General features: G+C 45.2%; 1 protein-coding gene across 1 annotated transcript in view; it reads right to left on the bottom strand.

Annotated features, from left to right (window-relative positions):
• Nav2 (neuron navigator 2) overlaps positions 1–13,632 on the bottom strand; it is a 378,669-nt gene extending 365,037 nt beyond the window's left edge. The window contains exon 1 of the mRNA XM_027936586.3: positions 13,356–13,632. Within this exon, the coding sequence (XP_027792387.2) occupies positions 13,356–13,613 (258 nt within the window). The 5' untranslated portion in view covers positions 13,614–13,632. The remainder of the gene's footprint in view (positions 1–13,355) is intronic.
• Between the last annotated feature and the right edge of the window lie 344 nt (positions 13,633–13,976).

Genomic DNA, 13,976 nt, shown 5'->3' on the forward strand with positions numbered 1-13,976 from the left:
CTGGCAGGGCTGATTTACCTGAGCTGCAGTTTAGCAACTATTTATTGAGTGCCTAGAATGTCCCAGGCCCTGATAGCGCTAGGGAAGTTAGATGCCTGGTAGGTAAGAGGGGAGGTAGCATCATATCTCAGGGCTCTCTGACTTCCAGCTTGGTGCAGGGGGTGCGTCTATGAGGCTGCATAGAAAGAGTGTGGTTTTGAAAGTGGAGAGTTCCAAAACTCGCTCTGTACTTGATCAAGTTCCTGGCCTCCTTGAACTTCATACATGAAATGGGTGAAATGTAACAGTCTTATCCAATTGTCTTAAGCTTCAGGAAGATGATGTGCGTCAAGTGTCTGGCCCAGGGGAGGTATTCAGTGGTGACCAGTTGTCACAGTTATACCATCTACAGAGAGGTTCTGTTTTTTTTTTTGATTGAGTCAAATGCAAAAGCTTCCTAATATTGAAGGAATTAAGAATATAAGTACTTGCTAGAAAGAAGAGGAAAGAATATAGCCCAGGGCTGGTCCCAATTCTTTAAACCATCAGGCTCCTCAGGGCAGAACATCTCATCTCAGAATGAGGTAAAAAGGACACTGGACTAGGAGTTAGGAGGTCTGAGTCCCAGTTTGTGCTCTGGCCCTTGGAGCTGGAGGACCAGTGGCTGGGACCTGTCTCAGCCACGGATTCCCCATCTGTACAATGGGGTTATGGAAACAGATGGCCCCAATGTCTCCAATGGCTCAGGTGTCCTGAGTCTAGTCCCTAGAGGCACAGATCACAAAACAGACATCCCAAGCAAGCCTGCTTATTCCAAATCTGGCTTTGTCACCTAAGTGGTATTTTTTTCCTTCCAGGAATTGATTTCCTTGGTTGGAAGACAGTTAACAACCAAAGCTCACACACCGGAAGGTCTGACTGCGCTGGGACACTTGCAGCCCACGCATTTTGACGTAAACATGCGTCACTCCAAGGTCTGAAAAGAATCAGAGCAAATCAGCATGAAATAGGGACTGCACAGAGCTGCAGCTGAGCAGCATGTGGCAGGAGGACAGGAAAGAGGTCCTGCAGCTGCAAGGCACATGGACCCCACAGGGGCCAGCACCACAGGGGTGACCTGGGGGACAACAGCCACTGCCCCGTGGGAGAAGGAGATGGTACCCAGACTGTAGCAGGATGTGGGCAAAAAACAAATGGGGCTACTCATCCTTTAAACACAAAATCTCTGGAGACAGGCTGGGACTGGCACAGGAGGCCCTGATAAGAAGGAAGTAGTGAGGAGGGCCAAGGCCAAAAAAAGGGGGAGTAGGCTCCAAAGAGGAAGAGGGTTTGAAGTTTGATTATCCAAAGTGGCATCTCAGTATAGGGCTCAGGCTCCCCTGATTACTAGCAAAATAGCATGGTTAAGAGCACAGGTTTTGAATTAGAGGGTTCAAAACCTGCCGCTGTCCCTACTGACTACGTGACCTGGACAAGTCCCAGAACCCCTCTCAGGTTAGTCTCCTGACTCCTGTGTTTCTCCTTATTGGTAAAACAGGATCAGTAATATTGCCTCTGAAAGTTAGTGTGAAGATTAAATTAGATTTTATATGTACTATGCTTTGGATATGGTTTATGTCACCCACAAAAGGTTCATGGGTCACCGGAAGTTCCCAGGGAGTGGCTTTGGGATGGCATAGAACCCTTGAGAAGTAGGGCCTAGTGGGAGGCCCTTAGGTTGTTGGGGTGTGCCCCTGGGAGTACTGGTCTCCTGGGGTCAGCTCTCCTGAGAGTGAATTCTTAGGAAGCCTGAGACAGACCCTGAATCTTGCTATGGCTTCCTACTTGGGAATGTGATCCCCTGCTCCCGCCACTGCTATTGGCCATGAGGTGATGCAGCCAAGACAGGCCCTTGAAAGACTGTGCACACTGCTGTTTGATCTTTAGCCTCCCCATGGAGAGGTAGGTCAATCTCTTTTCTTAGTGCTATTTTGGCATAGGAATGTAAACTGGATTAATAGACTATGGAAATGGCACATAATAGTTGCTGTGATCATGATTCCTGAACTAGTTTTCTTTCTTTCTTTTTTATTACAGCTTTATAGTTATACATAGTTGCTGGGTTTATCCCAACAAACTCATGCATGCATGGAAATCTATTTCAGTTCATGATCTCTGCCCTTCCCCTTCCCCATTTCCCTCCCATCCTCCCTTCCTCTATTAGACTTCCTTTCGCTCCTGTATTAATTTGTATTTGATTGATTCCTTATGTCATTTTATCCTTCCCTCCCCCTTTTCTTTATTTTACTCTAGCTTCTGCATATGGGAGAAAAATTTGACCTTTGAGTTGTTGAGTTTGGCTAATCGCACTAAGCACGATAGTCTCCATTTCTATGCATTTACCAGCAAATGCCATAATTTCACTGTTTTTAATGGCTGAGTAGAACTCCATTGTGTATATATACTACAATTTCTTAATCAATTCATCTATTAATGGGCATCTGGGTTGATTCCATAATTTAGCTATTGTGAATTGTGCTGCTATAAATATGAGGTGTTTGTGTCACTGTAGCATGACGATTTTAGATCTTTTGGGAAAATACCAAGGCATGGGATAGCTGGGTCATATGGTGTTTCCATTTCTAGTTTTCTGAGGCATCTCCATACTGCTCTCCAGAGTGGTTGTACTAGTCTGCAGTTCCACCAAAAAAATGTACAAGTGTTCCTTTCTCCCCACAACCTCACCAGCATTTACTGGTATGCATTCTTAATCGTTGCCATTCTGACTGGAGTGAGATGAAAGCATAGTGTAGTTTTGATTTGCATTTCCCTGATTGCTAAAAATGTTGAACATTTTTTCATATATTTGTTGGCCATTTGCAATTCTTCTTTTGAGAAGTTTCTGTTTAGTTTTTTTCCCATTTATTGATTGGGTTATTTGTGGTTTTTGAATTCTTTGTATATTCTGGATATTAATCCCCTATCAGAGGAGTAGCTGACCAAGATTTTCTCCCATTCTGTAGGCTCTCTCTTCATGCTCTTAATAGTTTCCTTTGCTGTGCCGAAGCTTTTAAGTTTGATAGCATCCCACTTATTGATTCTTGGTTTTATTTCTTGCACTTTGGGGATCTTGTTAAGGAAGTCAGTGCCAACACCCATATGATAAAGTATTGACCTTACATTTTCTTCTCCAGTGTTTTTTTTAACATGAATGGGTGTTGGCTTTTATTAAAGGCCTTTTCTGAATCTATTGAGATGCTCATGTGATTTTTGTTCCTAAAGTGATGAATTACATTAATTGATTTGCATATGTTGAACTAACTTTGCATCCCTGGAATGAAATCCACTTGATCTTGTGTATTATCTTTTGGATGTGTTTTCGAATGCAGTTTTCTAATATTTTATTAAGGATTTTTGCATCTGGGTTTATCAGGGATATTGGTCTGTACTATTTTTTTCTTGATGCATCTTTGTCTGGTTTGGGCTTTAAAAAAAAAGTATTTGGGAGTATTCCCTCCCTCTCAATTATGGTATAATTTGAGAAAGACTGCTGTTAGTTCTTCAGTAAAGATCTGAGAGAACTCAGCTGAGAATCCATCAGGTCCTGGGCTTTTCTTTTTTGGGAGGCTTTTAATTGCTGTTTCTATTTCATTACTTGATACTGGTCTGTTTAGGTTTTCTATGATTCAATTTGGTCAGGTCATATGTGCCTAGAAATTTGTCAATTACTTCCAGATTTTTCAGTTTATTGGAGTTATTCCTGTACTATTCTATTCTAAGAATTTTCTAAACCTTCCCCTTTTCCTAAGCAGCCAAAGACCTTGAGAACCCTTCCCTGGTCCTCCCACCAAAGTGGGGCAGAGGGAATCTGACAAAACTCATCGAGTTCATTGTAGCCCATTATCATCATCCAGAGAGATCCGATGCTACTGGAGCAGCCAAGCAGTTTGGACAGTATAATGAGCCTTGTGTGCACTCTCTGTTCAGTCAGACCAGGCAAGTTTCCCAATGACCTAGCATTGAAGAGCTTTGATGATGGCCTCAGCCATTGTGCAGGTTACCCAACCTATGTGTCCTAGGCTTGGCTACTCTCATGATGTGACCTTCTTGGTTCATACCCTGGGAGAAAGTTCTGTAGAATCTATATGGTTGAGCTACAGCTTTATGAATGCAGCTTGTGTTGGGCAGTTTTTGTTACTATAACAAATAACTGAGATAATCAACTTATAAAGAGAAAAGTTTATGGTAGCTCATAGATTTGGCAGTTCCAGTCCATAACTGGTTGCCCCATTGCTCTTACACCTGTGGTGGCACATCATGGTGGGAGAGTGTGGTAGAGCAAAATCACTTACCTCGTGTCTAGGGAGTGAAAAGAGAAGGAAGAAGAAGCCACGATCCCCTTCAAATGAGGGCCATCAATGACCTGAAGACCTCCCAGGAGGACCCACCTCCTAAAGTTTCCAGCACATCCCAGTGGCGCCTCGGTGGGGACCAAGCCTTTGACACATGGTCCTTTGGGGGACATTCTAGATCCAGACCTCCTGCTCATTATCCACTCCTGTTTTCCAGTCCTTTCTTTAATCTCTTCCCCTCTACTTTCTTCTCTTCTGCAAGTATTTACTAAGAATTAGGCCATTATGTACCAGAAGGGATCAAGAGAGACACATCCTTGACCTCCTGGAAGTCACAGTTCCAGGTGGGGGTGCTATAGAGGAGGCCCTGGGAGTCACAGGGGAGAAACCACCCAGGTCATGGTGGTAGCAGAAGGCTCCTGGAGGGGGTCTAAATTGGAATGGGTAGAAGTGGGAGGATTTAGCCAGGCAAAAGAGACCCAAACAGGGAGAGAAAGAAGTTCAAGGCAGAGAAAAGCTAGCCTCCACTCGTATCTTTACCATCTCAGTGCCTGGCCTGGTCGGGCTCAACCTGGGGCTTGGATTCTTTTAGAATTTCTTCATTTGAAAAATTTCCTTTACATTTGCCACCTTGGAAACATTTTAGGTTTTTATAAAAGCTTATCAAATGAAACCAGATCTTGTGACTTCCCCAAAATGTCAGCCAGCAACCATGCTCATGACAGATCAAAGAATGAAGCCAAGATATCCACGCAACACCAGAAAGGATAAGGAGTCCCGAGTCTGGAGAGACACTCTTGGGCAGGCAATGATGATTTTGCACGCACACACATGCACGCACACACACACACACACACACACACAACTATTTCACTATTTCATTTATGTTCTTGTGGGTTCGACATAGGTATCAAGGGCATTGGTAACGTGTACTATTCAGCCAGGGCTTTGTCTTGTTTTCCAACATTTTATTTTGAAACACTTCAAGCCTACAAAAAAAAAATTGAAGGAATTACACACACATTTTCACCTAGATTCACCAGTTGTTAACATTTTATGACATTTGCTTTCTCCTCTCTGCAGATATTCTCACCGTTTTCCCCCTGAGCTGTCTGAAACCTAGCTGCTGACATCAACACACTTCACTTCTAAATATTTCAGCAATATTTTCTTCCAAGAAAAATGACATTGTCTTACATTGACATAGATAGAACAATACTACCTATTATACATTCTACATTCAAATACCTCCAACTTCTCCAGAATGGTCTATGTGACATGTATGGTTTTGCTCATCTGGGATCTAGTTAAGGATCTCTCATTGGATTTGGCCATCATAAATAACTCTTTGATCTCTTTGCTGAAAAAGTCCTTCACCTGCCTTTTAATTTTATCTTTCAGGACATTGGCAGTTTTAAAGGTCCCAAGCCCACTGTCTTAAAGAATAATCCATAATTGGAACTTATCTGTATTACTTCCTTGTGCAAACAAATGATTTCAAATCAAATTTCTCATTTTTTCCCCTTCTTCTCTCTAGAACTAGTCCTGCTAGTTATGCTCAGGATGATGATCCTAAATGGGCCTCAGGACAATTTACTTTGATTCAGTAGTAATGATGCCTTTTCAGATATTTTTTCCAAAATGCTTTCACATTTGCTATTTGTAAGAACTTTGACTTTGGAGGTCAAACAGATATGGGTTCAAAACTTCCTAGCTGTGCTACTTGGAACAGTAGCTTAACCTCTCTGCACCTGGATTTTTCTCAAAGGGTATTTACGGAGTAAGATGCTTAAGGCAGTGCCTTGTCTATGATAATTGCCTCTCACAATAACTCTTCAGTAGAAGGTAAAACATCCTTTCCATTTTTATGAGTTAGGTAACTGAAGCTCAGAAAGACAATATGACTTGCTGAAGGTCATCTTGCAAAGGGTCAAAAGAGACCAATCTAGAACCATAGTTGCTGACTCCCAGAGCTGTGACTCCTAGTCCTCCTCAGGAAGCAGCACCTGCCTTATGAGATGCTGTTAGCATTAAATGAAATGACACATATTGAGTGCTATGCATTATGCTGGTACAGAGGCTGTGTTCAATCAGTGTCAAAAACTATCATAATAATTATTTTTATAATTTTATTGTGTATGACAATTTTCTTCAAAGGCTCCAAAAGAACCCTGGGAATTAGTTTCTTATAATTATTTTGACCAAGACCCCTGTTATGGTTTAGATTAGGTATTCCCCAAAAGCTCATGTGTGAAACAATGCTAAAGTTTAGAGATGAAATGATTGGGTTGTAAAAGGTTTAACCTAATCAGTGCATTATATCCCTAATAGGGATTAACTTGGTGGTAATTTTAGGCAGGTTGGGTGTGGCTGGAGGAGTTGGGTCCCTGGGGGCCTGTCTTTGGGATTTATATTTTGTCCTTGGTGAGCAGAGCTCTCTTTCTGCTTCCTGGTACCAGATTCCCAGCTTCTTTCCTCTACCACATTTGCCTACCATGTTGTTCTGATATACTTTGGACCTGGAGCAATGGAGTCAGCCATCTATGGACAGAGACCTCTGAAACTGTGAGCTTCCAAATAAACTTTTCCTCCTCTAATTATTCTTATCAGGTCTTTTGGTCACAGTAGAAATAAAAAAACTGACTAAAACACCCCCATTTCTACCCTGTCTTCTCTCCCAGCATGACAGGGTGTGGTGGAGGTAAAATAACCCCAAATTCACTGATGATATCAAGGTTTCACTTGAAAAGAAAGAAAAAATATTCTGAGGCTGTGGGGTCATTGTTTGCAAAAGACAAGAGAGGTTCTGTTCTCCTTGGGAAAGGGATACTAAGTCATGAGTCATTCTTAAGGTTTTGTGTGGGTGACCTGGGGTCCCTGTGAAAACTTTTGAGTCACTTGCTATTGTCTAGCATAGACTGAAGCAAAAAAGCCTGACCAAGTTTTGTTCCGCAAATCACATGGCCCATTCTGGTCAAGACATTCTAGGAACACATTGTCCATCTCTTTGAACAATGTGACCACAAGACAGAGTAGCTATTGAAACTGGCCCTGTGACAATTGGTAAAACACCATTGGGCAGCTAGCCATGCCTTGGGGCACCTTAATGGCCAAACTGATCACAAGGTCCAGCTCCCACTATAACCATGCCAGCTACGGGAGGAAAGGGCTTTCCTTCTGCCCCCAGAACAATAATGAGCCATTAAGAAGTCCAGGCAATGGGACCGTTTCATTCTTGGTTTTGTCCTGGGCTGGGCCAGCACATTGGGCAGCTGCATTCAACCACCTCTACAGTGTCAGCTGAGATGAATGTACAAAGGAGACCTCCCACAAGGGTGGTTTGTAGCAGATCCCTCCGTTTGATTAACGTCATAGAGATGGCCTGTCTGAAACCAAAATGTGGAAGTTTTGATGAAAAGCTTTGGATTACAACTTCTTTGGATGACATTGTTCTTAATTTATGCTTGCTCCCCAATCATTTAACCAAAGCCCTGCTAGGCTCTCTGCTTCCACAGAGCAAGCCATCTGTCCTTCTATGTAATCAGCCATGCATGTGGGAGGCAGAAAGGTAGGGTGGAAAGAACATGGGCTTAGAATGAGACAGACACTAGCCAAGCTTGGCTCTGACCTTGGGTAATAAAAATAAAAATAGGCAAGATGGCATCTCTCTTGCTTAGCTTGGGACAGACTTTGTGCTTGGCCATCTACCTGTAGTATCTCACTGAGTCCTCACAGCCAAATTATATGCAACACCATTTTTGCTTTGCAGATGAAAACAAAGCAAAAACTGAGGTCTAGAGAGATTAAGTAATTTGCCCAAGCCTGGATTCGAATCCAGATGTGTGTCTCCCTGAAGCCTAACCAACCAACATGGAGAACTTGCCTTCAAGTGATGATTCTCTTGATCACATAAATTGTGATAACTATTTTTGCATTTTGCTCAGTTTCTCATGTCTCAAATTAAATAATTAATGTATATATAATGTATATAGAGCCCTGCAGATGACCTGGCACATAGCAGATGTTCTGTAACTGAGGCTGATTTTAAGAAATAAGAATTTCTGACCTTAAGCTAAAAATCTCGCTGGGTGGTTTGGTTTCCCCAGACTGGCTTCAGGAGATTTGCAGAGGCCTAATTAGAACACCTATCTTAAGCCTACCCTCATGGACACCATGATTTGGGGCTTAAAATCGTGGTTGCAGAGGAAGAGACTATGAGAAGGAAGAAGCAAACCTAGCCATTCTGAAAGCTAGTATTCAGGCTGTAACTCCTCTAGCCCTGCCTTTGATGTGTGTGCTTACATGTGCTCTACACTCTAAGCTGTTCCATGTGTATATATTTGTGTATGTGTGTGTGTGTGTGTGTGTGTATACACATATCCAGAAGTAGATGTATTTATACACAGATATATACACACAAAATGATACCCTAAATAAGCAACCCATACCACCCTTAAAATGTCTTTAGAAAATTAACCCATGGAATAAGCAATAATATGTGAGTTATAAACATTCTTGCATATTGGCAGATAACCACACTACACATTGCCCTCCAAGAAATGAGAAAGAGAAGAAAGGGAATAACACAATAGCAGAAAAATGCACTAATCAAATCCATAATCAACTTTGATGATGGAGCAAGGATTCTAATCAAAACACAATGGGGCAAAGTCGCGCGACAGGTTGTGAGCTTGGAGCGGCACTCTCCTCCCAGGGGCCTCACCCACGCTTTCTTTTTAAACATCTAAAACACTCACAGAGGATTTCAATCATTTGTAATTGCTTTTTCAAAGAAAAGGGTTGCAAGCTAAACACGAGCTCCTAAAAACAGGAAATATCAAAGTATTACATGTATTATCCGCCCCCCTCCACCACTGCTTCTTAAAAATAGGTTTAATGTCTCCTCAAATTGCTCGGAAGTGTTCCTTATCTGAAGGTTGGCCAAAGAAGATTTCCAAACTCAGAGCATGTCTCTAAAACAATTCTTTGCACATAGTCATAATTTATAGAGTAGAAGCTATAGATGGTGGTTCTTAGGGGAAGGCCCAGGTATCTCAGGGGATGCAGGAGAGATGTGTGGCTGCAGAGCAGTTTCCTCCACTGGAGGCTGAAAACCAGCTGGAGGTTTTGGGGAGATGCTTGAGTGAGGGGCTTCAGGGGTTCATGGTGGGGCTATTCGATGGTCAAGTTGTCTTCTTGTACTTGGTGGAGATGGAGAGCAGGCTTGGGGGCCAAAGGGAAGTCACTGGCTAAGGAGAGCTGCTGGGTCAAAAACAGCAGTTATAGTTTTCCCTGTGATGACCACATCGAATATTCCGAACCACAACTTAATAATAATAATCACCATCATTTCCCAAGGCTCTGTTGTAAACCAGGTCCTTACTGGATACCATCTCTCCAGCCTCTCACCTCCAGACTGCATGTTCAGAAATACCATCCACCAGGAAGCCAGTATCTCCTTCCACTGCAAAGCCTCTGGTTTTTCTCTTCATCACCTTTTTAAATGGAAGATGCCAGATCCCAAGCAATTACTTGTTGCATGAAGTGACACATACTCCCACTTTGCACCACTGTGTGGCACTTCATGATCCTTTCTGGGGTTGCTCATTCTCCCCTTCTCTCCCCACCAGCCATTCCTGCCCATCTTTCAAGCCCAGCCCATCTCCTGCCTCCTCCATGAGGACCTTCCCTTCCTTCCAGAACCTTGAATTCCCAGCTCCAAGCACATTTCTTAGCTGTCTCTGTTGGGTACATAGTTAAGCCTTCCAGCTAGATAATAAAATCCCCAAGGCCCAAGCCATGTCTCATTTGTTCTGTGGGCCTGATAGAGCATTATAGAGGGAGGTAGCAATGCAGGGTGCAGATCAGAGGCATGGAAGCTAACTCAGCTAGGCTCCTTGCTCTGCCACACTAAGTGATCTAGAACAAGTGACTGAACTTTGCTGAGCCTCAAGCTCAATGGTTACAGCTGGGGTCTTATAAATCAGAGCCCACAGGTTATTGGGCAGGCTCAGTAGCCACCTCTGTACAGAATCATAGTTAAGGGGTTGGAGTCCAGAGCCAGACTGTCCAAGTATTAATTTTACCTCTGCTACTCACAAGGTTACTAAACCGGTCTTTGTCTTGATTTCCATGTGTCTAAAGTGGGGATAATTACACTTATCTCATTGCATTGTTATAAGACTGAAATGAGTTATTTTATGGTGAGCACTTAGAACAATTCCTAGCACCTAGGAAGTACTATGTAAGGATCTGCCATTATTAATATTGTTATCATAGAAAATGGATGTGTCATACCTGCTCTAAGTATTTATGGAAAGATAAATGAGATTGTGTGTAAAGAGGCTGTCACATTAGGCATGTGACAAGTGGTCCTGCCCTTCCTTCATCATCCCATTGAGTCTGGTACTGTATAAGGTATACAGTAGAGGTTCTATAAATCCTTGTGAACAGACTGATACCTTCCTAATAAGGATTTGAGAGAATAAGCATATTTTTTTCTCATTTAGAGGGTATTAGATCTGGGTTCAACATACTCTATCCCTGGAGTTAGCAATATAAATAACCAATTTTATTAACTATTCCTTATTTGTCAGAAACTACACTGAACACATTTTGTTTTTTTTTAATTCTCACAAGTCTTGTGTTGTTTATGCCCATTTTTACAAATGGGAACACTGAGGCCCAGAGAAGTTAATGGAATAGGTCACCCAGCTAGTACAAGACAGATATATAAGACATCAATGATATGCACATGTTTTAAATACCTGTGCTTTTTTAGCCACTGCACAACAGCCTCCTGCCAAAAGTCCCCTGAATAAAAGGGAGGCAGAGGCCTTGAAACATCATTCATCATTTCCTGGTTGTCTTCTTATGATAAACACTAGGTTTTGGACCAGGGAATTACCAGATGGCAATTCAGACTCAGTCCTCAAGCCATATTCAAGGGACTTTTCTGAAAGGTGAGTGTGCCCCATGTCAGTCAGAATGTAGGGACATCCTTACCAAATAGGCAAAATTCCTTTTGACAAAGTCACTTTGATGTCAGGGTGGGGCTATGAGAACAAGGATCTGCCACCTGTCACGGTCCCTAGGAACCCTGGATACTGTCAAGGAGAGGGGAAGCTGGTAAATCCAGGATGGTCCACTGGAAAGTGGCTGGTTTCCTAACAGTCTATCCAAACCATCTTCATGATCAGTGCATGTGGGCCATTGAGGTGGTCTGAGAGGATGCTAGGGATTGTGGGCCAACAAGGAAGAAGGGAAGCAATGTCTTCAGGGAACAGGGCCCAGCGAGCCCATCAGGGAGAAGCTGGAGGACATATTTTCAGGGGACAGCATAATGAATCACCTTTCCAGAGCCAGCCCACTGCAAGTTCTCCAACAACGTTTGTTAATTGAAGGGTCAAATGGGCAAAACTAGACAGCTGCCTGGCTATGAACAGTCCTATCTTTTATCTTCCCCCTCATTCCTCGAGCCCTCCTCATCACGCTCAAGCGTATGTGTCACATTCTGAGTCACTGTCCTGGTCTCCAGCACACTGTCCGCTACACCTTCTAATCCCTGCTCCATGGAGAACTAGCAGGAGGCACTGTCACACTCACCCCCGTTTCAGAGCCCCCTGGACAAATTCTGTGGCTAACAACAGAAAAAGAACAGAGCACACAACCCTAGCAGAGACAGGGCCCAGGAGCATGGGAGGAAATCTTGCCTTCCTCCCACACACCATCACTCAAAGCTGTCAGCTTCCAAAAATGTTTAGCAAGTGCAGCAGCAAGGGCCATGCTTATCAGCCTGGTGCGGGAGCTTAATCTGCTTGGAGGGCCTTCTCTAGCCTAGAGTTCCAAAAGTCTGCTTACAATTAGCTTCCAGCTCCAGTTCCTCCATCAGAAAGTCTAGGAATGTGTTGAGCTCTAGCCTCTGATCAGAGAAAGCTCCAGGAGAAGGTGGGGACAGTGTCAGCAGGGAAGTGCCTGCCAAAAAGGTCAGCTGGTCTGTTGCCACTTCCCCTACACCAGCCCCAAAACTCCCCCTCTGGCTTCCAGCCTTTCCCTACCAGGACAGTCACATCCGTCAGGTCGGTCTGTCCCCAAAAGTCCCTGATGACTGGCTGCCAAGAAAATACAGCATGCCCCTGCTCCCTCCTACCAGAAGAGGGGGGAAATGCAGCAGGGAGGGCAGGAGGCCAAGAGAACCTGATTGGCCCTTGCGGATTTCCTTAAAAGAGATTGCACGGCCTGAGCCTGTCACCCAGCAGAACTGGGGAACTGGGTTGATGCCGGCTCTATCTGCAAAGGTACAAGTCACCATTTCTCTCCCAGCAATTCTCCCATCCCGGTCCCTACCCTCACTCCCACCTCCTCAGTCACCCCGGCTAGCAACCTCTGGTTCTCCTACCCAGGAAGGAGGGGCTTATCTTCGGGCCGCCATGCCAAGCAGCCACCCCCACCCCACCGCTACAGCCAGCTAAGACGCTCGAAGTCTCCATCTGCCTGCAGTCCCAGCACCTTGCTGGAACTCGATTCCCTAAGAATGGGATAGGGACAAGGCCGTCTAGAGCCAAGAGGAGAGAAGGTTCACTGCCAGCCCCCGGCCCCCTTTTCCTGGATCTTGCAGCTAGGTCAGGGAGCTACGAACCCAATAAGGCTCAGACCATTCGTTGGCAGGGACCAAACCTCTGCAGAACCGGCAGACAGGCACAGCGGCAGCAGCAGACACTGCCTTCTTAGAGCCAAGCCCTCAAAATGCAGGACTTGACATTTCCAGTGCTGTACACGCTTTTTGAGAACACCTCAAAAAGAAGTGCATCCCCCATCCCCAGATGCCGCAAGCATGCCCGCACTCGGGATATGCAAAGCACCTTAGGCTAACCTCGGGCACCCGGGCCACACCCACTGGCCGGCCCACTCTCCTTGAGAACCCCTGCAATCGGCCAGCCTAAGGCAAATGGTTGCCCTCTCTTTCTCCCATCTGAACGTGCCCTCCCCAGTTGAAGTATTCACCCATCCCCACATAACAGTGCCCCAGCACACAGCACCTCTCACCTGGGTATCGAACCCGTTTTCCAACGAACCGCTCTTCCGCAGCGGGAGCCCCTCCCCTGCAGGTTCCTGCAGCCCTTGCGATTTCAGCGGGATCTGGCTGGAGTAGGCGGTCTTGCTCACCTCCACCTTGCTTCCCAACTTAAGGTAGCAGGGCTGAGGGCCAGCCCGGGCCGGGGGCACATGCAGGATGGGCGCAGCGCTGTGCACGGGTTTGGGCAGTCCCGACTTCATTTTGGAGGCTACCAGGATGGCCGGCATCTTCTCCCGGGGATTCGGCTTTCCCAGCACGTCCCTGGCAGCGGCGGCGGAGGCTACCGCTAAAGGCAGCGCGGGCAGCAGAGCAGGCGCCGGGCCTCGGCCCGCGAGGCGCCCACCACCAGCGGAGGAAAAAAAGAATCCCCGGGTCGGGGAGCTCCGAACAATCCGGCAAGCGCGTCCTCTGGGTGCCGGGATGAGGTGGGGGACTGGTCACTGCGTTCAGCCGGTCCCACCTGGACGGATACTGGAGCCGGGTCTCACGCCCCTTCAGGGCGGCCTGTTCAAGAGCTCTGGGCGTTCAGGGACTGCTGCCTCTGGCAATTTTCCTCCCGGGAAACCGAAACTCGGAAGCCCATATTAACT

The sequence above is a fragment of the Marmota flaviventris genome, chromosome 9 (assembly GCF_047511675.1).
Source record: "Marmota flaviventris isolate mMarFla1 chromosome 9, mMarFla1.hap1, whole genome shotgun sequence".
Classification (NCBI taxonomy): Eukaryota; Metazoa; Chordata; class Mammalia; order Rodentia; family Sciuridae; genus Marmota; species Marmota flaviventris.